Raw genomic sequence first — 24,814 nt, 5'->3', positions numbered from 1 at the left:
TGCCAGGCCAGTTTGGGGTTTACATCATATAGCGTGGGAGGTCAAAACCTGGAGAGACACGAGCACAGGCTTGTTTTTATTTCAACTGCTTGAGAATGGAGTCTCAGCCATCTAGGTAGTGTTCATGAAAACAGGACAAAACAGAATTTTCTGAGGATTGAAATGAGAGAAGCTGGGGGGAGCAGGGGACGGGCTGGAGAATGGGAGTCTTCTGATACAGACAACAGTGTTTTGAACCAAATTTGCTCTTTTCATATGCAAATACGCTGTCTTCTGTACTGCTGGCATCTTTGCTGCTTCAGAGCACGATCAAAGAGCATTCCCCGAGAGCACCATTGTTCCAGGCAGAGGCTCCACTTCTCTCTCTCTATAGATTGTTCAGTGATACTTATATTGAGAGCCAGTACTGAGTGGTTAGTTTATTTTAGTGTAAGGTTCCCAACTGTAGAAGTGAATTTCATCTTCTTGGCTATTTGTTGTTAAGGCCAACATTTTTTTTTTTTAAAACACACACAGATACACATAAAATATGGTGGCATATTTTTATGTTGTTTTGTTATGGGGGAAAAAAGTAACACATTTTATTTCCGGACCTATTTCTCAACAATCTGAATCTGGCTTTTTACCTCAAGGAAATTAGTTTAATTTAGAAGTGAGTCAGTTGTAACAAAATTTAGCAGTGGTGCTCAAATCTCAGTGTAGCAAGAATTCTGAAGCAATATTTCTATAACACTATCTCTTCAATTCCCTCATGCAAATTATTACGTATATTCCTCAATAACTCTGTCATCTGCTTTCTCCCTATGGCATTAGTCTCATCCTTTCCTCAAGGTTTATTTGGATTCTATTTTCAGAGTGTTGAGAGTCTTAAAATTCTCCTTACAAAGCAGCGGACCAGACGGAACAGAATGATGTTAGTGACAAAAAAATTAACTGGGCTACTGAGCTATTGGTAATAAATAAATAAATAGTCTTCATGATCTACAAATCTGATTAGTCAAAAATATGGATATGGAACTAATGAAATGATGAGGCGGCACCAGGCACATTATTGTTCTGAATTTGAGCTAACACAAGCAAAGTTTAAGCCTAATGCCACCTGATGCATAATAAGTATGCCATAAATTGTGCTTCCTACCCCTCACCCCCATCTTCTCTGCGTGCTTCTTTTATTATCTTAATTGAGAATAACCTTAAAATTTGCCTTATATTAGCTTTTGTTTTTCTTTTTTCTTCTTTGGTTGCACCGCATAGCTTGCGGGATCTTAGTTCCCCGACCAGGGTTCGAACCCATGCCATGTGCACTGGAACTGCAGAGTCCTAACCACTGGACTGCCAGGGAATTCCCTATATTAGCATTTTATTGTTGTAGTAAAGGGGCAAAAATCCTAGGATTCTTTCAGTATATCTAAGGAATTCCTTCATTAGGATGGCTTTATTTATTCATTTATTTATTTATTTAGTCGTGTGTGTGTGTGTGTGTGTGTGTGTGTGTGTGTGTGTGTGTGTGTGTGTATTGATTCCCTGGATTGATTTCTTATCTTTCAACCTTAAACACTGAGTTGCTTTTTGCCCTCTAACTTTCTAGAAACCTAAAATTAATACTGTTTGTTCAAGTTATGTGGGTATACTTATCCTCCTTGAAAAGATTCCAGTTTTGTATTTAGAACATTAATATTTTGAACTCAGTGTCTTAAAAGACAAAAGAAAACAAAACAAACAAAAAATGAAAGAAAAAAAAGAAAAAGAAGTCCAAATTTTCGAATCACATTTTTCACACCAACTCTTCTATCTACAGTTCTTTAATTTTCCCAAGAAATATTGCTTATGTTGGCAGCTCTGCGTGGTTCACATACTCTTTAGGGAAATGTGTGTAAATTAAAATTTCCCACACAACAGTTAAGGGGAAAATAGCACATTTTTGTTTTACTTCTATGAAGACTGAAAAAATGGTTACTTAACTGGATGGAGAAGCTGTAGTTTGTTAAGAGAGATGTATTCCTGACCCCAGTAGTCCCAAGTCTTATAAATAAATATACAAGTGATGATTTTGATAACCTCATCTTTCCGAGTGATGAGATAAACATGTTAGTGAGGACATTTGAAATAGGAGAGAGCACATAGCAAAGACATTTGAGAAAGCAGAAGAGAACACAAATGAGAATAGTAATACCAAATGAGAAAATGACAGAAAGTAGGCTCTATCAGTTGAAGGTAAGCTAAAATGAACAGAGAGGGCAAGATGTGATGCTAAGCTCAATGAATCAGAGACTCAGAGATTCTACAGAGAATACAGAATGAACATGGAAGAATATTATTAATGGGCATCAATCAGCTCAACATGATATAGAGCCACATTTTTCTAAGAAGTAGCCTTAAGAACATATTCAAAAGTGAATAGCATGTTCCTGATTACTTATGAAATGCTCCTTGTGTGGATATTAGTATGAGTCCAGGACACTATACACTCTGCCACTTTACTGTAGAAAATGGAATTATCATGGAACGTGGTGCCCTGGGAACGAGGCAGTGTTGTCTTCTGAATCCACTCAGTAGATCTGAATTGTAAAGGTTCACATCCTAGGCTTCAGAAAATTGCTGTCTTAGAATTCCTGAGAGGAAGGAAGAATAAAGAACAGAAAGGCGGAAGAAACTAAAGGTGGGAAAGCGTATTGTACTGGCAATTAGCGGGGCTATTAGGCTTTTAAAATGTAACAAATATTTACATTGTATTTACATTGGTATTTATATATCTCTTAATGTATGATGTCAATTCATTTAGTCTAGATGTACTCACTGATCTAGAATGGGAGCTGTGAAACCATGCAAAGGAATCCAGTAATTTATTGGACTGGGAACTTAACCCAAGTGGGCCTATCAGTTGATAAGCGGCATCTACTTTTCTGGAGTACAAGGAGCAAGGATATATATGTCACATTTTTGAGAAACCTAACCAAACATTAAGAATTCGAGAAGTAAATAGAAAGCTGCATTCTAGGCAGCAAGAGGCTTACCCACAGCCTTAGGGAAATGCCTGATTCTCTTAGGGATGGTATAATAAGAACAGTGCTATTGGGGGAGCCTGGAGCTAGACGGTTATTTCCCTAAATCCCTGTTTGGATAAGGCCACTTTGCTGTTCAAGATGCCCCCTATTCTCTGTACCCTGGCCCTTTTTGCCCTTGAGGGGCGTGGATTTACCTCTTCTGCTTTCCCTATGAAGAGTCTGGGGTGGGGGAAGAAGGGGGAAAGAAATGAACTTTCATCAGGGGAGGTTTGTTGCCATCAGGCTATATTGGGTTTGAGTTGTAACTTTTTTTTTTTTTTAATTTCAAGAAAAAGAAGCTTTATAAGCATGCACAGCCTTCTTTTTGATGAGGGAATGTACAGAACAGAGGAGCAAGTCTTCCCATTACCCCTTGGGACATCTCAGTTGTTAAGACAATGACTCTTTGTGGACCAACTTTCTCTAAGTATTTTTTATTTATTTTTTTGGCCATGTGGCATGCGGGATCTTAGTTCCCCGACCAGGGATCGAACCCTTGTCCCCTGCAGTGGAAGCGCAGAGTCCTAACCACTGGACCACCAGGGAAGTCCCTCTCTAGGTAAAGGAACACTAACCTCCCAGATAAATCTCTGCATAGAGGGTGAGTTTACATGTAGTACATCTGAGGACAGACAGAAAATAAATAAATCTTTCTGCTGTTTTTGGCTTCTCATTTGGAAGTGCCTAGTCAGAGGTGAAATTAACAAGTATAAATGTGTACATCTGGTTTCACAGAAAGCAATATATTAATGATAACTATGATTTCTGAAATTAACAAATAATCCAGTAAGGGGTTTAAAATTTTTTTGTATTGAAAACAAGAAGGTACCAAGAAATCACAGGCATATATTTAATAAAATACTTTTATTAAAAAAGAATAAGGTTACATAAAATCAGGACCAACCTGGGATATCTTGAGCATTTAATTACTATAAGAATATTGAATAGATAAAATCCATTTTTGTGCCAATGTATAATTATATTCATATCAATCTTAATATATAATAAAAGGACCTATTATGTGCCTAGCATTCAACATATATTACTTCATATAATCTTTATAGCAAATCTATGAAATCTGTCCTTTGACTTCCACTTTACAGATAAGACAATAGAGACTGAAAGAGATAAGAGTAATGTATCCAAAGTCACATAATTCCTTAGGCTAGATCCTGGTTTCAAATATAATTTTATCCCGAGTTGAAAAACAAACAAGCAAACATTTCTTTTTTCTCTGTTTGCTCTCCTGTGTGGTTTCTCCTTTAAGCCTAACTTTCCTCTGGCTAATTTAAGAGCAGAATTGTAGAGATATGGGAATTCATGTCAGAGTCTCCCTCCACCCGCCCCCGCTTGTGGCCGTTGCTTTTTCTAGAGGATTGAGGATAAACTTTGTTCGATGCTACTAACACTGAATGGCAAGAAGAGAGATGAGATAGAGTGGGGCAAGGAAAATGACCTGACTTCACAGAAGAAAGAGTTCTTAAGGGGAAAGAGACAGTTGCTTGGAGTCAGCCTTGAACTCACACTACACCAGTGGCTCAGGCCACTGCCCCCGTGAAAGCCTGTGGCAGGCACCTCTGCTTATTTGAACACTCCATAGCCAGGGCAGGTCTTAGAATAACTAGGATTTGGCCGGTGCTGCTGAATGCAAAGCCACCTGAACTGACAGTTGTGTTCAAATTGATAATTGCTGGGGCTGAGCTCTCGGGTAGAAGAGTCTGGAGACATTTTTAGGCTTCCAGCCACTGTTGGCTAGAAGGATGGAACGGCTGTATGGACTCAAAAGACTTGACGTGCTTTAGAAATGATGGCTGAATGAAACGAAAACAGATCTTTTATAAAAATGGTACTTTGGGGTGGGCAGAATATTAATTCAATAAGAACCCAGAAACCCCCACCCTTTAGCTTCCGGATTCTCAGATATTAGAGGAATGATAGGAGCAACAGATGATCTGCACTTTTCCCTAAGAATCCAAGTAGTAGCTTTAAGCATCTAGATCGGAGGTTGGCATCTTCTGGTCCTTAGGCCAAATTTCGTCACAGATATATCAGTTTAACTCATACAATGACTGGGATTTCAAGCTTTGGACAAATCCTCAAATCAAGCCACGTGGGCTTTTATTTCTTGAGGCCATGAATTTGAATGGAGGGCCCCTCTTTTGGTACAGCATAGGTTTCCAGTTTGCTCAGTGCCTAGCCCTCTTCTGAGATATTGAAGCTCTGTTTGTTTTTATCATTACACTTCTATTGAGGATTCCCTTCCAGCAGAGAGCTGTCTGGATCCTGTACAAATCTCAGCTGGGAATGCCTGTGAGCATCTCGTTCACCAGCACTGACGATGGAAAGTGAATTCCCATGTGGCCAGTTACTATAGCAAAGGTGACAGGAAAAACAGTCACTAGTAGCTCTTTTGTTTTTTTCTAAAGAAAAGTTTCAAATTGTAGTTTTTTAAAAAAATTATTCATTACTTTTACATTGTGATTTTTCCCCTTTTTATTAAGAAATAAACAATTCAGTGGACACAAGCATATTTGAATCCCAACCTATCAACATCTTGTATATTTAAACTCTCTTGGGCTCTGAGAATGCTTTTAAACAGCTCAGTCCAAAACAAAGCCAATAAAAAGGCAGAAATAAAAGTAAAAAATCTACTGGTGAGTGAATGATGGCAGAGAGGTATTTACTTGTTACGACCCATTTGATTCAAGAATTCTCGAACAAAACGAAACAACCAAAGCAAAACCCTGAAGTATTCTTTTAGTCCTGTGAGTTGAAGACCATTTATGCAGGTCACTCCCTCATAGAGTAGAATTTTGTGTGGGTAATGGGTAGTGCTAAGTATGGCTGGAAAATTGATATGACATTTTTTTTTTGATTTCTGAAAACAGACTTTTCAGGCTTCTTTAGTGGTTACTAAAAAGTTCCTATGCAGGTTATACTTTATAGTGACCCAGTCTCTGTGAAGCAATTCAATCACTCATCATTTATCACCCCTCCAGTGGGACAGTGTCAGTATGTATAGATCCATAGTGTGTATGGGTTTCAGTTTACTAAATGCAATGAGTCAGGTACTGGTTTGATATTTACAAAGAAATATTGGACCTAATGATAGTTTTTAAGGAGCTGTCTGAATATGGCTGAACCAATAAAAACCATTGTACAGAAGAATAAAACACTACCTATTAGTAAATGTAGGTATTGATATTGGTAAATATTAGTAAGCTTTATTTTGCATAGAAAAGTCCATTCATAAAAAGGGACCTAATTTCTTCCTTGCCTCCATCCTGAGAAATAGACAGATGAGGAAACTGAGCAGCTAAGAGTTTGTGACTTAAAGGCACATACGTAGAAAATGAGGAACCTGGGACTATAGCTCAGGAAGTCTGACTGATGTCAGAGTCTTTTCCTAACATCTTGCCACATAGAAGTAGGGAACATTAAAATCTCTGGGCTTTCAGGAAGGAAAAGATATGGACAGCCAAGATGTGACCTTAGTTGTTGTTGTTGTTTTCTAGGCCATATTTTAGATCTAAAATATAAAGAAATGCAAAGTGCCATTACAGTTGTTTTTACTTCATCAGTATTGGGGGAATCTGCAAATTGGGTCGGACTGAACATTTGAGTTTAATGGAGATTATCTCTGTTTTTATTAGGAGTGAGTCTGAGAGGTTCGCTGATAAAATGGAGAACAGCTTCTCACTTCTGAGAACTAACCACAACACACAATCAAGGCTGATAAGAAATCAGACAAGAATTAACTTACTTTGAGCAAACGTGTCATAAGCTCATAAGGTAGAGATGAAGCTACCAGCAGAAAGTGGACAAAATGCATGTGTGGGAAACAAATTGACTCCAGCTTCAAAATCTAAGGAGAGATATATGTCAGTATCAGTAAATGGAGAGAGAGCTGTACACTACGAGCAGAAAGCCCAGAGAATGAGTGATAAAATTAAACATTCGTTAGGCAAGTGGAGGAAACGATCAAAACAACCACCAAAGGACAGTCAGGTCTAAATCTGTTTTTTTTTTTTCTTTCCGTTGATATGTTGACATTATTGAAACCTTGCATCAGTATTTTCTAAAACTAGATCTCTTGGGTTAGACAGTAAAGAATTATGGCAGTTGGTCTTCCAAAGAGAGGTGCCACTGTCTGAGAGAGGAATTCATATGCCAAGAAAAGAGATGGAACTGCTGGGGTGTGATGTAAGAAAACTACCAGAGAGTTCTAGTAATGTACATGTGAGCACTTACTCTTTCAAAGCCTCTAGTTCTTAGTATGTAAAAATGAAATAATAGTTCAAAGCATTATTTTGAGAAATAAAGAGATAATTGGCAAAAGGCCTCAAAAATAATGATGGCTAAATAAACTGTTGCTATTAATTTGTTCCAAGCATGCTTTCCTAAGCTTTCCCGTACGGTTAGAGGCATATGGTTTAAATAAGGAAAATTATAACAAAATACCGTACAGGAGTAAAAGGATCTCAAAGTCTGTCAAGAAGAAATTAAGAAGTTGAAAAATTTGCCCAGAATTGCTTAGCTAATAGAACTGGCCGAAAACCAGGCCAGTTTCATTCCAAAGCTCCTGCTTTTTCCTCTGTCCCACTCTGCTTCTATAAATGAGCTGATCTGTAAGCAAAGGAAAGGTGATCATTACATTCATAATTTGCTTTGCTTTCAAGTTTCAGGTTTAAACCGTAGTACCTCTGTCCTAGTAGGTGTACACTGTTGCAGAGCCAGAATGTAGCTTAAATACTTGGGTCCTTCCCTCTCTTTCTGCACTGGTCAGAGGCGTGAGATGTATATGGTATAGAGCCCAGCATACTCTCACCATGAATCCATGACCCGCGGCTACTGCTAGTCCCTGGTCCCAGCTCCAGCCTGACCCTAGCCCCCAGCTCAGCCTAATTTGAACCTCTTCCCTGTCGTGAGGACACTTTGCATGATACTTCGGGATCCAAATGCAGGTAGTAAAATTACTATTTCAAAGCCAGGTGGGGAAACACCTGAGCAGATATTGGACTTGCTGAAAAGGAATTTTTTTTGGACTTTTCTTCCCCCAATTGTGAGAATGATATGTGGGAGGAGAAAATATTCAAGTAAATATGGTATGGTGGAGAGCGTCTGTAATATGAGCCTGGTGTCTCAAGGGATAGGTCTTACTTTTGTGGCCCCTGGGCAAGAATTAACCCATCATTTTTTTTCCACGTTTCTGCCTCCCAGACTTGGCTGGAATCCTGGACAGAGGACGCTTTTAACCCCTCCACCTCCTCCTCTGCTCCTTGCCCGGGGCTTGTGTGTTGCTGTGATAGGGTAGCCTCCCTTCCCCGCATCTGTCCCTATGTAGGACTGTAGGAGGCCAACTCTAGTGAATAGATAAGTAAGGACCAAGTGTGCCTTCCAACATTTGAACTAATCCTGCCAGTGTCAATAAGGAGAAGAGTAAAGTTCCCCGGATGTGGCCAGTCAGTTTATGTAGTCTAGGGGTGTGAATTAAAGCCCGGGGTTTAATGACTAATTAAAGTCGCTCAAAGCCCCTGAGCTGTGTGTGCAGGGTCACACATGAGAGCTGGGATCCGAGGGCAGTGGAGACTCGCATGAGCTGCACATGTGGCCAGTGGAAATGAATTCTCAATTCCGCTCCGCAGCACGTGACTTCCTATTTCTGTAAGGTACTTCCAAGGGACTTCCTCTGTAAAATCAGCCAGAGTCCCAGAAGGTTTCATTCAGCGCCGGCGCTGAGTTTCCTTCCAACCCGGGACAAAAGTTTTCCCTGAGATACGATGTTAGTTTCTCTTCTTTCTCTTTTCTTTGCCATTGCCAGCATGCAAGGATCTTGTGGCTCCCGTGCGTGATAGGAAGCTGAATACACTGGTGCAGATCTCAGTAATCCACCCAGCGGAGCAGGGTCTGACAAGATACTCCAGCACGGAAATTGTGGAGGTGAGCGTGCTGTGTGCCTGATTTACTCTCGCTCTCTCTCAGTCTCTCTCTGGATTTGAGCAAACAGCTGAAATACTTTAGATTTTGGCCTGCAGCTATGCTAGGTTGCAGTCCTCCTTCATTTAGGAAAGCATACCTGAGGTTACTAAGCATGCATTTGTAACTTACCAGAATAAACAAATGGGGAAAGAACTTGCCTTTTTTATAAAAGACTTATTTTTCTTTAGTAAGTAGAAGGAAAATCCCCACTCTGGATCTTTGAATAGAGTACTAAATAGGGGGGAAAATATATATATATATAAATTTTAAATTAAATGGAATGAATATTTCTTTGAGGGGCAAAAAAGAAAGTTGTAAATTACCTAGAGGCATTTTAAACCTAAGTGTTTTTGCCCTTTTCATTTTTTCCTGTATTCTTCAGATTGTCTGTGGAAGCTTCATATTCTCTGCCTTTCGTGCATATCAGAAGCTTCATATTCTCTGCCTTTTGTGCATGTCAGAAGCTTCATATTCTCTGCCTTTCGTGTGTGTCTTTTTAAAGTATGATGTTTTTCAAAGAAAGGTGGATAATTAATTTGAGACACTGTAATGTTTCTAGGCGAAAGGTGTAAATATTATTCATCCGTTGGGAGATTTCCTATTTACATTTATTGTTGCTAATATAACACTCACAATGTGTTGGGAGGAAACTTGTTATTGTGTTGGACCAGATTCAAAAGAGGAAGTGTTTCCCTTTTGATTATTTTGTTCTCATCACATATTTCACAGCCTTAGTGAATGAGAGATACTTACTCTCTGGGACTAAAGAAAATGTTTTCTACACTCCTTAAGCTTTGCTTTTCTTCGACTTGGGAGCCCTTTATGTTTTGAACGACGAGTTTCTCTGTAAGAGTCTAAGTTGCCTACCCCAGATCTGGCTTGCTCAGTGCCATTGGTGGAAAAAATGATTCAGACGAAACTCCATTCATTTCTCTAATGGGAATGACCCAGATCCTACACGTAGCCCTGACTCTGTCCTTGGGAAACTTTAGGTTCCAATGCTGGTATCATTTGTAGTTAATGCTGTGGTTGAATAAACAAAAATAGTCTTATTCATTCAAGGAAAACTAAAATTGGAAAATTGTTCATTTATATGAAAACTATTTTCAAGCATTATTTCAAGTTGATTATTTTAAAAATATTGTCAAAACTTAAAAGAAATTATTTATTTTGACACATTTATTTGAACATACATAGCTGTTGTTGACTGTTTCATTCACTGTGTGTTCCAGAGCATCTAACACCGTGCCAAACAAAAAGCAGTATTTGTTGAATAAAAGGAAGAATGAATGAATAAAGGAATAACTTCAGCTTCCAGAAACTTCCATAAACAACTGGCTTACAGAACTCTAGCAAATATCTCCATGATATTCAGCACTATGCATATTTAAATATAGATATAAAATTTAATGTTGGATGTCAGCTCTCTAAAAATGAATCCTGAGGCATGGAAAAACCCTGTGCACTGCATCCTGAGCTAGTAATTTCATAGCCCCGAATGCATCATATTTAGTTTCTTTCATTAGTTTTCAAATCAGTCTGAGAAAAAAAAATACAGCTGAACATCTAAAAACAAATGGACGCTATCAGAGCATGGCTTTCAATTGAATCATTACAGAAAGGAAATAAAGGGACAGCATAAGATTGCCAAATGGTTCTTGATGAGAAAAGAGCTTCATTTTAATTTGATCAGTCAATATCTCAGCGTATTTGCATAAATCACAGGTTATGTCCATTACATGTATTCTAAATGGACAGACAACTGACCCTAAAGAAGGGTGCTGCATATAATGAAAATAAATTGTTTTTCAAGATGCTTAGCAGCCCTGACAATGATGCAGGGCATTTACTATCAACAGCTCTATCAGTACTTTGGGGCCCTGGGCCGTGTCCCTGTGGCCATCATTTGGCAATTCAGATATCTCTTCTAATAGAACCACTTCCTAGAAAAGCAGACCCAGACACTTGCTGCTTTCTCATGTGTCACTGCGTGCTGCTGACTGCTGCCTTATTGAATCAAAGTTGTCTGCTTGTGCTGTTACAGGGAACAAGAGACCCACTGTTCTTGACTGGTGTCACATTCCCATCTGAGTATCCCATCTATGAGGAGACCAAAATAAAACTAACAGTCTATGATGTCAAGGATAAGTCTTATGACACTGTAAGTACTTGTACTTATTTCTTTCTTTGGGAAAAGCAGTAGGCTTTTCCAAACCACTGGGTTTTTGATGTAACTGGCATTTTTCGAAGAGGGGCTTTGTACTGTGTTTATGGTTGTCTTATGTTTATAGTTTGCTGGGATTTCTTTCAAGTTCATTTGGCTTAGTGCCATACTGGCAACCGGTTAGGAGCAGAAGCTTTCAGAACAGTTTTTCCTCTTTTTCAGGGAGGCTGGCTGGATGTCTTGGTTTCCATTTTTGTTGTTATGCTTTAGGAGTTGTTGAAGGAGTAGCACCGGGAGCAGAAAGCAAGTGGAAGAGATTAAATAATGTTTCAGAACTTTCTAGATATTGTCATTATTCTAAAATGGGATTGATAAAGTGTTCTGCTTTCACAATTTATTCTTTTATGTACTGAATAAGAGAAACTCCCTCTGTTCTTCTGATGTTGTCTGTGGGACCAAAGCAAACAGAGGAGGAAGTAATCGTCAGCATGAGGCAGAAGCTTTCATTGGCCTGGTTACAGGAAGGTCACGTCAAGTCCTGATGGCCTTTTGTCCTAGGCTGTTCCTACTGGGTCTGACTTTTCCTCCGCTTGAATCAGTGGGTTCAAGTGAGACCGTTAGGTACCCAGGCACTGCCTCTGGAGCCCACTCTGAAAATCCCTGGACAAGAGAGAATGTTATTGTTAGGTGTTGAGAAGGGGATGGTTTAGCCCTCTTCTTTAAATCTCTCCCGTCAGAATGAATTTTTGTTTGTTTTCAAGGCTGGGTGAGCGATGGGAGTATTGATGGTCCACAATGAAGTATAAGCCAGGAAACACTTTGAAGGCAGGTAGACCAGTAGGTTCTGGGAGAATTCTGCTTGAGGCTATGGGGTTCTGCCCGGCTTGGAGAGTCACACACACCTGCTTGAGGGGAAATGCACCTTTCAGCTCTGCCCTCACTAGGCATTTCTGTCTCGCTCATGAGTCTCTCTTTCCTTTTCATTCTTTACCCCAAAACATGTAACATAGGTAGATGGTGGGTATATGTAACAGAGAAAAAAAATCTGCATCGAAGGCATTTCTACTCAGCCCCAGAAAAGTTCATGTCTTCAAAACTGCAGAAGAAATGCCCAATGAAATGCACAGCACATATGTGGTATAGAAACAGTGATAGCGGTCAGGTAGAGCGGTTGAGAAGGCAGACTGTCTGGTTTCCATTCCACTTTGTGACTCTGGGAGAATTGACCCTCATTTATATTTACCTGGTGGGGGCAAAGGGGGTGTTGTAAGGATTAAATGAGCTAATATATGAAACATATTCAGAAGACTTAACAGCTACAGATTCATAAGTGCAAGTTTATTATTGCTGTAGTTATTGTTTTGGCTACTGTCTTGTGGTCTCTCATAAATAGTAAAAATCAAATAAAAGAATATTAACCAAAGGCTTTTCCCATATTTACTTACTTTGTTTTTTCTTAAGTAGTCCTACACTTATTATTTCTGACTTCTTTGAAGAAAAGTGGAAGATAAAAATATATATATATGTTTTTAACATCTTTATTGGAGTATAATTGCTTTACTTCCTTGTGTCAGTTTCTGCTGTATAACAAAGTGAATCAGCTATACGTATACGATACAAGAGGGAGTGGATATGGGGATATATGTATACGATAAAAATATTTTAAGAGACAAACATTGGGGTTAAAGCTCGCAACTAAAAAAATATATTAATATTTGCCAGGGAGTTTTGTTTTTACCCTTTCCATTCCTTTTCCTTGATTTTTGAGGTAACAAAGAAAAGGAGTAGACGGTGATTGGGATATCTGGACCAAAGACTATGCACAAAACTTACAGCATGACTTTTTTTTTTTTTTCTTTTGCCTTCTGCCAAGAAGAGAAGGAAATGGGAGAAAAAAATCATAAAATTAGGAAAAAGGGAGATATGGTTCAAATGGATGGTGGGAGGAGGTGACACAACTATGCAGAGAAGTAATAAGCAGGGAAGTGATCAGGGTGACAGGGAAAGCAAAGCAGAAACTATGGGATTTTATGGTTTTTCCAAGCACATGGTCAAATTCAGTGCTCCCAAAGGTCCCAAGGTATAGACAGGATGGAGAATATGGAAGGGCCAGAGTTATAGAAGCACTGTGCTACAGAGATGAAAATGTTGAGCTCTTGGGTTGGTTAAGTCCTTAGAGATATCAGAGTTAGAAATATTAAATACCAAAGGTGTTTCTGTCCCCTTCAATCTGCCTCATTTAAAATGTTATGTATGTTAATGCTCTAGGGATAGTTAGCTTACTCATTAATTATGCTTTTTACCGGGCTTCTATTCTGAAAACTCATTAATTAGGGGCTTTTAAAGACGATCTTCCTTGATCCAGAGGTTTTAATCACATAAAAGTATTGAATAAACTGGAATCCCTGCTGTGAAAGAAGACTTGTGAAATTTGAACATACTTAAGAAATGCAACCAGCTTTCATTTACCAAGTGCTGTTAATTAAAGCATAACTTCTTCCTTAAAATAACTAACAGTTCTGGTGATGGAAGTGTAAATAGAGACACAGTTCATTAATATGCTAATAGTCTCCATGGACATGTAGTCTTATCCTGGCACTTTTCTCCTTTTTTTGTCTTAATTTTTATTGGGGTATAGTCGATTTAAAATGTTGTGTTACACTTTGTTATAAAGCAGAAACTAACACACCATTGTAAAGCAATTATACCCCAATAAAGATGTTAAAAAAAAAATGTTGTGTTAGTTTCTGCTGTATAGCAAAGTGAATCAGTTATACATATAGCCACTCTTTTTTAGATTCTTTTCCCATATAGGTCATTACAGAGGATTGAGAAGAGCTCCCTGTGCTATACAGTAGGTCCTTATTAGTTATCTGTGTTACATATAGTAGTGTGTATATGTCAATCGCAATCTCCCAATTTATCTCTCCCCCCCTTTCCTCCCCCAGTAACCTTAGGTTTGTTTTCTATATCTGTGACTCTGTTTCTGCTTTGTAAATAAGTTCATTTGTATTACTTTTTTAGGTTCCACATACAAGTGATATCATATGATATTTGTCTTTATCTGACTTACTTCACTCAGTATGACAATCTCTAGGTCCATCCATGTTGCTGCAAATGACATTATTCTGTTCTTTTTCATGGCTGGCACCATTCCTCCTCTTTCTTAAGGTTTGTTTGTTTTTGGTGTGGAGGTGGATGCAGAAGTGAAGGAGGTGGCAAGTGGTTTTAAAGTACAGTTTAGATTATGGGCATTTAAGAACCTAATTATTTTAAGATCATAATACTTTTAAGGATTAAGAAATGAAATTATGAATATTTATGTGTTTTGGAAAATCAACAAATTATGTGCATGTATTTAAAAGAAGTTTAACTATTTGATCTTAGTAAACCATTGATCATATTAGAACAGGACAATGAGATACTCTCTATTGGCTGAATACTAATTAATGGAGCTAGCTGACTAAGTTCCTTGTCTTTTTCTATTGAGTTTATTATTACTTGGAATTAGCCGGTCAGATAAATGCGTTACTTTGCCATCTCACGTTTGTTTACATACATTTTAAAATTGGAAGTTTTGAAAGGGATAAGATAACCTTCCATCGGCGCCCTTGATGCGGCGATTATCTAACTTGTTCTCGTACTCCTCTAAACAACTGAAGCCGAGATTGTCTTTCTTAATAACTTCAGCAGAAATGCAATCAGTCATTGTAAAGAATGCAAAGAGTCTAACTGCTGATTCAGAATGACTCTTGTTTCCCCCTGTTTAGCTTATAGGACAGAGTCCCATGTCCAATAGACACTGAACATTTCTCAGGTGAGAATCTATGTCCTGAGACATTTTTTACCACCAATAAGTAACAACTCCCCATTTGTACCTTTCAGAAAAAGTGACCTTATCTAGATTGGATATAAATTTATGTTTTTTAATTTATTTTTATTTTGGGGGGCCACACCGTGCAGCACATGGGATCTTAATTCTCTGACCAGGGACTGAATCCCTGCCCCCTGCAGTGGGAGCACAGAGTCTTAACCACTGGACCTCCAGGGAAGTCCCCTGGATGTAAATGCATTGTATTTTGTGTGTTATATGTCCAAGGAAGTTTAGTACTAGTACAATTCCCTAGGCAGCATTATCCAGTTCAGTTTTTATGTTTTTCAATGGAAAATAAAACCATTTTCTATTTAGTATACTTTGGCTTGGCTTGATTTTCTCCATTGACTTCTTACAAATTTAAGTCTAACTATCCTTGTTGAGACAAATTCTGTGGCTGGCCTTCCACTCTACCTGGAAGATATGGTGAACTGGGTAAGGAAAAAGAAATTAAGGTTACTGATCACTAAGTATATACCAAGCACTATGTTTAATTTTTAGTTTCTTCTTTAATCTCCATAAAACTTCTCTGAGGGCAGAAGTATCATTATGCCCATTTTAAAGATGAAGCAATTGGGATTCTAAAAACCTAAGTAGGTCAAGTCAAAGATCCTTTATTTTTTCCATGCTACACTATGGTACGTACATAGTTGATAGGATTTCTCTCATTTTTCACTCCCACAATATGATATTTTTTACTTCAACTGATACTTTAAAAGCATTCTTCATTTGGAGACTAAAAATTAGTTAATTGAGAAAAAAATGTCAATAATCAAATATAGGAAAAAACCCTCATATCCAAACATTTTAAGCACTTAAATTCTGTATGTATAACTAACTGCAGATGTCTGAAAAACTTTTGTAATGGAGTGACCAGGTACTATTCATGAAAACATAGCTGTTACTGCCTGTTGTGAAATGGCTAGATTTATGTCTCATACTTTTGCTTTTGTCCCCCTGGCCTTATTTTTCCTTTTTCTTTTATGTGTGCTGCATGGTCCTCTCAGCCTCTTCATTCACTCAGCCTTGGCCGTTTGGAATGCTCGCCTTTACGTTATGACATAGTTTGCAAGGGGAGTTGCCAATTCCATACGGAAGTAGTTCAGAGTTCTAACATGTCGCCGCCCTTCATAAATAACTTCTCTTCCTTTCTACCTGTTGATAAGTGGTATATGTTTACAAAGAGCATATTTATGTTTTATTGAAGCATAACTTACATACAATAAAAGGGACAGATCTTAAGCGTTCACTTCGATGAGTTTGACAATGCATATGACCATGTGGCCTTTACCCAAGGCAAGATGTAAAACGTTTTCATCCTTCCAGAAGGTTCCCTTGTATCCCTTCGCAATCAGTCGCCACCCCCCCACACCCTGTAAGGCAATCACTTTCCCATATCTACCGACATATATTTGTTTTGCTTATTAAAATTTATGTGAATGATATCACATAGTGTGCACTCTCTTGTATCTGGTGTTTTCTGTTCAACATGATGGTTTTGAGATTCATTCATGTTGCTCAGTGACTTGATTACTGAATGGTATTCTGTTGTAGTCATACACCACAATTTACTTATTCATTCTCATATTGATGGACATTTCATTGTTTTCAGCTTTTAACAACAATGACTAAGTCTCTATGAACATTTGAGTGCAAGTATTTGTTGGAAATTGTCCTTTTCTTCTGAGGGGTAAATACCGAGGAGTATAATAGTTACATCATAGGTCAGATACCTGTTTAACTTTTCTAGAAACTATTCTTCAGAATTATTTGCAACTTTATTTTCCTCCTCTTAGTAATTCATGGGAGTTCTAGTTACTGCCCAAATGAAGATACTGTCAATCTTTTTCACTTAGCATTCTCGTAGATATGAAGAGGTATCTCATTGTGGCTTTAATTTGCATTTTCCTGGTGACTAGTTACGTTGAGCAAGTTTTCCTGTGCTTATTGGCCACTCATCTCTTTTTTTTTTTTTTTCGGTACGCGGGCCTCTCACCGCTGTGGCCTCTCCCGTTGCGGAGCACAGGCTCCGGACGCGCAGGCTCAGCAGCCATGGCTCACGGGCCCAGCCGCTCCGCGGCATGTGGGATCTTCCCGGACCGGGGCACAAACCCGTGTCCCCTGCATCGGCAGGCGGACTCCCAACCACTGCGCTACCAGGGAAGCCCTGTTTTGTTTTGTTTTTTTAATGAAGTGTCTGTTCAAGTCTTTTGCCTATGTAAAAAAATTGGTTTTCTTCTTATTGTTATTTCTAAGAATTCTTCATATTTTGTGGATACAGGTGCTTTTGTTAGATATATGTGTTATGGTTTTCTGTGAGTCTTTGGCTTGCCTAATAATTTCCTTAATGATGTATTTTATTGATCAGAAATTTTAAATCCTGATTAAGTCCGTTTTTCATGCATAGTAAGTGCTTTTGTGCCCTAAGAAATCTCCCTAACCTCAGGCCAGGAGAATATTCTCCAGTGTTTTCCTCCAAAATATTTTATAGTTCTAGCCTTTACAGTTAGGTTTAAGCTCCATCTCAAATTATTTTTTGTAATAGGAATAAAGTGGGGATTAAAGTTATTTTCTCTTATGTAGATATCTAGTTATTTCAGCATCATTTGTTAAAAATACTTTTTTCTCCACTGAATTTAGTTGGTACCTTGACTGGAAAATCAGTGTCTACTGATACATGTGGGTCTGTTTCTGGATGCTCTGTTCTTTTCCATTGATCTGTCTGTCTAGCTTCATGACAATAACATGATTTTTGTTGCTTCATAATAAGTCCTGAAATCTGGTAGTTTAAATCCTTTATCTTTACCAGCTTGTTCTTTTTATCGAGGATGTTGTTTTTGTTTTTTGCCAATTTGAAAGCCCTTTTTCTTTCCATATAAATTTTAGAACAACTTGTCAGTTACTTTAAAATACCTGTTGGGATTTTGACTGGAATTGTACTGAATCTATAGATCAGTTTGGAGAGATGGACATCTTAATGACATTGAGTCTCGTGATCTATAAATATGATATGGATATCATTCCATTTATTTAGGTCTTTAAACTTTTATGGGCAATGTATTTGTGCTCAGTATATAAGTCATAATATTTTTTAGACTTATTTCTAGGTATATGATTTTTTATGCTAGTATACAAGGTATTATTTTAAAAGTACAGTTTTTAATTGTTGTTTGCTAATAGGTAGAGATATAATCATTTCTTTATATTGACTTGTAGCCAAGGCTGCGGCCTTGCTAAATTCACATATTAGTTCTAAAGGATTTTTTCATGGATTCCATAGAGTTTTGTAAAATACACAATTATGTTATCTGTGAATAATGAAATATTTATGTTTCCCTTTCCAATCATTGTGCATTTTATTTTTCCTTATTGCACTGGCTAGGTAGGACATTTAATACAGTATTGATAGAAGTGGTAACAGTGGAAATCCTGGTTTTGTTCCCAAATTTAAGGGGAAAGTATTAACATATCACCATTAAGTATGATCTTAACTGTAAGTTTTTCATAGATGCCTTTTTATCAGATTGAGGAATTTCCCTTCTATCTATAATTTTCTGTGTATTTTTTTTTATGATGAATGGTGTTGGATTGAGTCAAACTATATTTTTCTGGTATGTGTTGAGATGCTGAAATGTTTTTCTTATTTATTCTGTTAGTGTAATGAATTACTTTAGTTTTGTATGTTAAACCAACCTTAGATTCCTGGAGCAATTTTTTTTCTTTAATTCACTGCTCTTCCACATCTTTGCCAAGCTTCAGGCTAGTATGTGGGGGAATCAACCTCTGCTCTTCAGCCCTCGCCTTAGAGAAAGCCCTGTGCACCTTAGCAGTGAATCTCACTGCTCTTTTGCCCCCCCCCCCATCCTTCATTGGAATACCCTCCTGCATGATGTGACATCCCATGGGAAAAAGTAAGTGGATGGGTGAGACTCAGGCTGTGGCTAGGGCTCCTAGGGATTCAGATTTCTCGTGCCAGGTCACATGGGCTCATTATAGAAAGTCATTACAAGTTCAGCTGGTTTCTATGGAAGATCCTCTACTTCCTGCTGCTTAGCCAAGGATGACACCAGCCCTGGGCATTTCTTCCTCTACTAAGGGTCTGTCACCATCTGGATTTCATTTCCTTTTGGTTTATTTATACCCTCAGTTTTCTGATAGGTTTAACAAAAGGTATGATTTGGTGGCATAATGACCTCTTCTCAGTGTAACAATGGGAGTGACAATCTCTTGCAACTTTTTACATCTTAACAAGAAGCAGAAGTGCTACTTATTTAACACCTTCCCTTTAGCATTTATGCTGCTCTCTGTATATATGCATTTCCATCTCTTCCTTTAATTTCCTCTTCTCTGTAGTTACATATCAAGTGCATTCCATTCTACCCTGCTCTTTACATTGTTTTCCCTTTCCTCACGTAGTCCAGTTCTTTCTTTGTGCCACTATCCTCTGCATGGGCACAGTACTTGCTCTATATCATCTGTTCAGAGATTTTTGTTTTTTGTTTTTCTTTGGATTCCCACAACAGAGAAAATGATATTCATCAATACCTCCTCACTTTCCAGAAGAAAATGTTGTTTGCATGGAGAAAGACTGGCTCTTAGACAATAACATAAGAAAATGAATTTACTCATGAAGCAAAACAAGCTTCTTACAAATTTCTGGGGGCCATAGCAGAGTGGCTGCTTGACCATGAGGTAGCCACATCCTTATTTTATGGAGATCAGCAGAACTGTAGTTTCAGTGTTTTCACCCTTGACTGTCTTCAGATGTGTGAGTTATGGAAACAATTGTTTAACCTAGCTTAAAAAAGAAAAAAGAAGAAAAACCTAAATAAAACATTAATTAATAAAAGAAAAATTAATTTGCTTTTTTACAGTTAAAGTAGAAATGGGTAGTTAAGGCCATTTCCCATTCTCTTTCCAAAACAGGGTAACTGTATTCATGTTCATCAAAAACATAGAGAAGCTTAGTCTACCCTGTATTCCCTAATGGAATACTGAGATTGGTGGGGACTAGTGATCCTCGTAATATTTAAAGAGTTCTTCCAAGTTTAGAAGTAGGGTCAAAAAATTGAGCAAAGTATTTGACGAGCCAGTCCTCAGGAAAAAGAAAATCAAATGACCAAGAAACATAAAAAGTGTTCTAACTGTATTTTCTTGGAAACACAAATTAAACGAGCAATGTGATCATCGATTTTTGCTGATAAACTGGCAAAAAATGTAAAGACCATTGCTGGCAGGAATGTGGGAAAAGTGCCCTTTCGTACAGTGCTGACTGAATGTAAACTTTTACAACTTAAAAAACAAAAAAATCTGCCAGCATCTAGTCAAATGAAAGGCAAGTGTACGTTTTGATTTAGCAATGTTACTGTTAGCTGTCAACCTCTTAGACGTAAAGCCACCAGTACTTAAGGATATATGGAGAAGAATGTTTGAGCATTACTGTGAAAAATTAGAGGGAAAGTGTGAATACATTCTGGTGTATCCTAATTAGGGATATTATGAAGCCTTAGAAAAGAACGATTAATTAATTGGAGCTCTAAAAGTAGACTTGGAAGAAGATCCACAAGGTATTGCATACTTGGGAAAAGCACGATACAGAAGATAATGTATAATAGAATACCACTTTTTGAAAACGAATAATAAAAAATGCCTTTGTATATGTATGTGTGTTGTGTTTATAGTTAAGCAATATATAATTGTAAATGACTGTTGAGTATGTAGAAAAATATAAGAGAATAAATGCAGTGAATGAAATGGGGGAGAAGAGGAGTAGATAATGAAAGAAGAAGAAAGAAAGGAAACAGGAGAGCATGAAATAAAATAATAGTATGATCAAACAATCCTGCCAGTGGATTTTCTGAAAATTAAATAAAATAAATGTAACTTTCAAAGGTAAGTGTCATTTATATTGCTTCCATGCAAAATACATTGTCCTCAGAGAAATGTCACTTTTGCACCCTCAAGATTCAAAGCAGGAGGGCTGTCAGTAGCCTGGATGGGAGGGAACTGCTACAAACAAGTGGCCACCTATAGGAATGCTGGCAGGTGCAGGGCAGTGCCTGGGGAGATGGCAGACCTGAGGGACCTACCGTCGGGGGGATCATCTGTAGGGAATGAAGGCAGTAGCTGAAAACCTCACCAAGGCCAGTCAGAGCAAAAGAGGAAGAAGATGGTCATCATTTGCATTACTTGATGAAGCCCTGGGAACTCCCTGAAATAACTAGGGGAACTTGTAGGGGACTCAAGGATCTGAAATCACAAGTTGGAGCTCCGTCTTCCGGTGCTGTTGTAGTCAGTAAACTGGATAATGAATTCATGCTTCCAAGTAGATTTAGGAGCATTTATGTATTTATTTTTTTTACCTGCTAACACCAATCAAATGATCTGATAACTGCCCACTGGGATTTGTGAGTCTAACTTGGACCCTGAACTGAGAGAGAGTTTATTTCTGCTTCCCCTTATGGCTCTCTGAGATATTGACCTCATTCTGATAGTTTTCAAGCATTTGCGGGTTGTTACCATTTTTCCAGCGGCTTAGCTGTGAGTGCCTGGCTGGCCAGCTCTGTCTCATTCATGCAGCAGCCTTCCTGGCACAGCTGTGAGGGCAGGTGGAAGCTTAGGGAACATTCTGTCTGATGGGGTGGATCCCTGAACAGCCCGACGTGGGCACAGAGGATGTGTGTCTTGCATTGGCTTCCCATTCCTGCTTGGTTTTGCAAAGCTGAAATGTGATATGTTGCCAAAACATTTCTTCTGATTAGAAAGGGGCAGAAACTAGTGATTTAAAAGGTCAGTGTGCTATACAGCTCAGAATAGCTTTTAATTACCTTAAGTTTATATATGCAGCACAGTGGGAACAAAGGGAAATTCTAAAGAAACCTAGGCTTTCTTTAGAGTCATTTGAAGGGAATGATAATTACAGCTAGGTTCCAGCTGGTATTTAACTTCACGTGAAAAGTATTTTTAAACATACGGGGAAAAGTCATGGGTATCTACCAAGACAGAAGGTGAGGCCACATTCTGAAAAAAGTTGAGGGACATCTGGTTCCACGTCACAAAGATTTTCTTCTCAAGTTGCTATGAGCCGGGTTACTCAGGTTTCATGGCGGTAAGTCAAGCTGTCTTTTAAGATGTGCCCCTTGAGGATGGAGCTAAATGCTGAGGGGGCAGATGTCCTAAGGAATTCAGTGTGTGAGTTCACAGAGATACTGGTCTTTCAGACAAACCTGGGTAATAGTTTTTAACCAAGAGAGAGAGAGCAGCTCTTGGAAGACACTATCAAGATTTGTTTAATCAGAAGGGGTCTCTAAGGATATTTAAACTTTTAACTAATATACTGATAATTTTTTAAACTGCCATTTTTTGTTTGTTTTGAAAAGGGCACTGATAGTCACCTTAGCATGTTGGAATGTGGGAGAGCAGTTTCCCAAGAAAATCTTAATTGGATAGGATTTAAGTGTAAACAAGAGCTCACCCACCTTCCCCCCGCCTGCCCACACTCAGGGAATTTGGAGCATGTGTTATGGCTACAACATTTGCTTTTCATTCCTGAGTTTAAATTGAGGCACAGTGAAATGTGCATAGCAGCTTGCTGTGGCCTCCAAGCAACAAAGAAACTGAGGGCTCATGTTAGAAACTCTGGACGCGTGCTTGCGTCTTCATACCTACATATATAACAGTTTTAAATATGAGTGTGTACACGGAGTAGAATTCACAAATCTGTATTTATGTACATTAGGTAAGGCTTTAAAGTTGAAATTCCAGGATCAAGTTCATTTGTTGTCATGCAAGGCCAAAAATATGCTTAGGGCAATGTTAATATTCAAAGAAATGTTCTATTTGTAAAGAGAACCTTTTCAGTTAGTGTAGGCTTAAAGGCAGAAGGATGTCTTTCAAATTCTGTTTTATTGCCTTCCCCATTCTGCTTTCCCCAGCACACACACTGTGCTTCCCCTTGGCATTAGCGTCATCGACTTTGAACTTGCAATCTAAACAAGTATCTGAAAAAAGACAATACCAAATGGAGATGAATTATTGAATTGTTGTAAGAGACCATAAGAGACATTTGAAAACCACACCAGTGGGTGCAAGAGCAAGGTTTCTGAATGCCATTATGGGAAAATCAGGTTCACATACTGTTGGAAACAAGCGAAGCAAGGACGTTTTCAAACTTGGGATCAAGGATACAATTCTCTGTCCCCTCAAGGATCCTTTCCCAATCGTGATGCCACATTGAGAATAAAGAACATCAAGTTTAGAATCAGAAGCTCTAATCTAAAATCTGCTACTTAGTTGTGTGGCTTTAGACAAGTTATCTTTTTCAGATCTCAGTTTCCCCAGCTCTGAAATGGAAACCGTAATACTTGCTCTGTCTACTGCTGAAAGGAAAAGAGGCTAACATATGTCAAAGTGCTTTGAAAACTAAAAATCCAGTAGAAATGCAGGTATCATCATTGTTTACTGCAGATATTATTCTTGTACTGAGGGGACTCTTTCCCGAGTGACACTAGTGTATTTCCAAGAGAAGGGTTAGTGGTTTCCTGGTATCAGACTCCTCAAGGTTGACCATGTTTCCAGTGAATTGATCAGTCTGGATATCTTGTCTGTGTTCTCATGAGATGATTTGTGGCTGGGTGCTGAGCCTGTGCTGGTACACCAGAGCTGTTTCACTTTGAAACAAGTGTCTAGCAATGAATAAGAATCAACTTTCTCTGTTCTTATTTTAATATTTCATTAACCTGATACTCTGTATTCTGATACTCCAATATTCATTTCCTGAGTATTTCTTTACAAGAAGGGAGAAAAACAGCAAAAGATAATGCAAGGCGTGTCCACATTTTTCATTATAAGAGTCATTTTGATACCTGACTCTCATCTTCTGACTTGGGTTACAAGGGACATTGTGTCTATGGGTCTATCTTCTGAAACCACACATGAGAAAGAATGAGAGGAAAAAAACCCTCTTCTTTAAGATTCACTTTTCAAATCATACTTATACAGATGGGCTGACCAGTGAATCACCCTGTACCTCTTTTTCACTCTTCCAACTCTGAGTCATCATCCAGTTTGATTTTTTTTTTTTTTTTTTTTTTTTTTTGCGGTACGCGGGCCTCTCACCGCTGTGGCCTCTCCTGTTGCGGAGCACAGGCTCCGGACGCGCAGGCTCAGCGGCCATGGCTCACAGGCCCAGCCGCTCCGTGGCATGTGGGATCCTCCCGGACCGGGGCACGAACCCGTGTCCCCTGCATCGGCAGGCGGACTCAACCACTGCGCCACCAGGGAAGCCCCCAGTTTGATTTTTGAGACATCGTTCTAACTGCCCCAAATGAAATGATTTTATAAGATTCTTTGACCTTGGATATAGCAGAAAGTAAAAGTGGAGAATAAAGAATTCTTTTCTACCTTCCTTACAATCTTGCTTTCTTTCTTAAAACATTTGTTAGACGGAAGCAGAATGTTTCTTCTCTAGTCTGACCTCATGAAATTCATGAATGCTTAACTAGATGAGACTGAAGGAACTTCTGAGACCAAAGCCACCTAAAAGTTATGAAAAAAATCTTTTTGTTTGTTTTTCTTCTGCAAGGCAAATGGCTTAAGCATTTAGACTCTCAGAAACACCAAAGATAAAATAGAAGAAAAGGCTTAAGAGTTATTAATTAATTAAACATCAGACCAGAGTACAAGTGGTATTTTTGGATGGCAGATCAAAGGATAGGATTAGCTTACCCTATAGCTATACGTATTACTTCACCT

At 38.4% G+C, this 24,814-nt stretch overlaps 1 protein-coding gene across 2 annotated transcripts in view; it reads left to right on the top strand.

Annotated features, from left to right (window-relative positions):
• INPP4B (inositol polyphosphate-4-phosphatase type II B) overlaps positions 1-24,814 on the top strand; it is a 728,360-nt gene that overhangs the window by 383,529 nt on the left and 320,017 nt on the right. For both annotated transcript variants that reach the window (XM_060147684.1, XM_060147683.1), the window contains 2 exons: positions 8,866-8,984; positions 11,068-11,184. In XM_060147684.1, coding sequence (XP_060003667.1) covers positions 8,866-8,984; positions 11,068-11,184 — 236 coding nt within the window. The remainder of the gene's footprint in view (positions 1-8,865; positions 8,985-11,067; positions 11,185-24,814) is intronic.

This window comes from Lagenorhynchus albirostris, chromosome 4 (assembly GCF_949774975.1).
Source record: "Lagenorhynchus albirostris chromosome 4, mLagAlb1.1, whole genome shotgun sequence".
In the NCBI taxonomy this organism is placed as follows: domain Eukaryota; kingdom Metazoa; phylum Chordata; class Mammalia; order Artiodactyla; family Delphinidae; genus Lagenorhynchus; species Lagenorhynchus albirostris.
The sequence above is the reverse complement of the archived record's forward strand: the minus strand, read 5'-3'. Positions and strand labels throughout refer to the sequence as shown.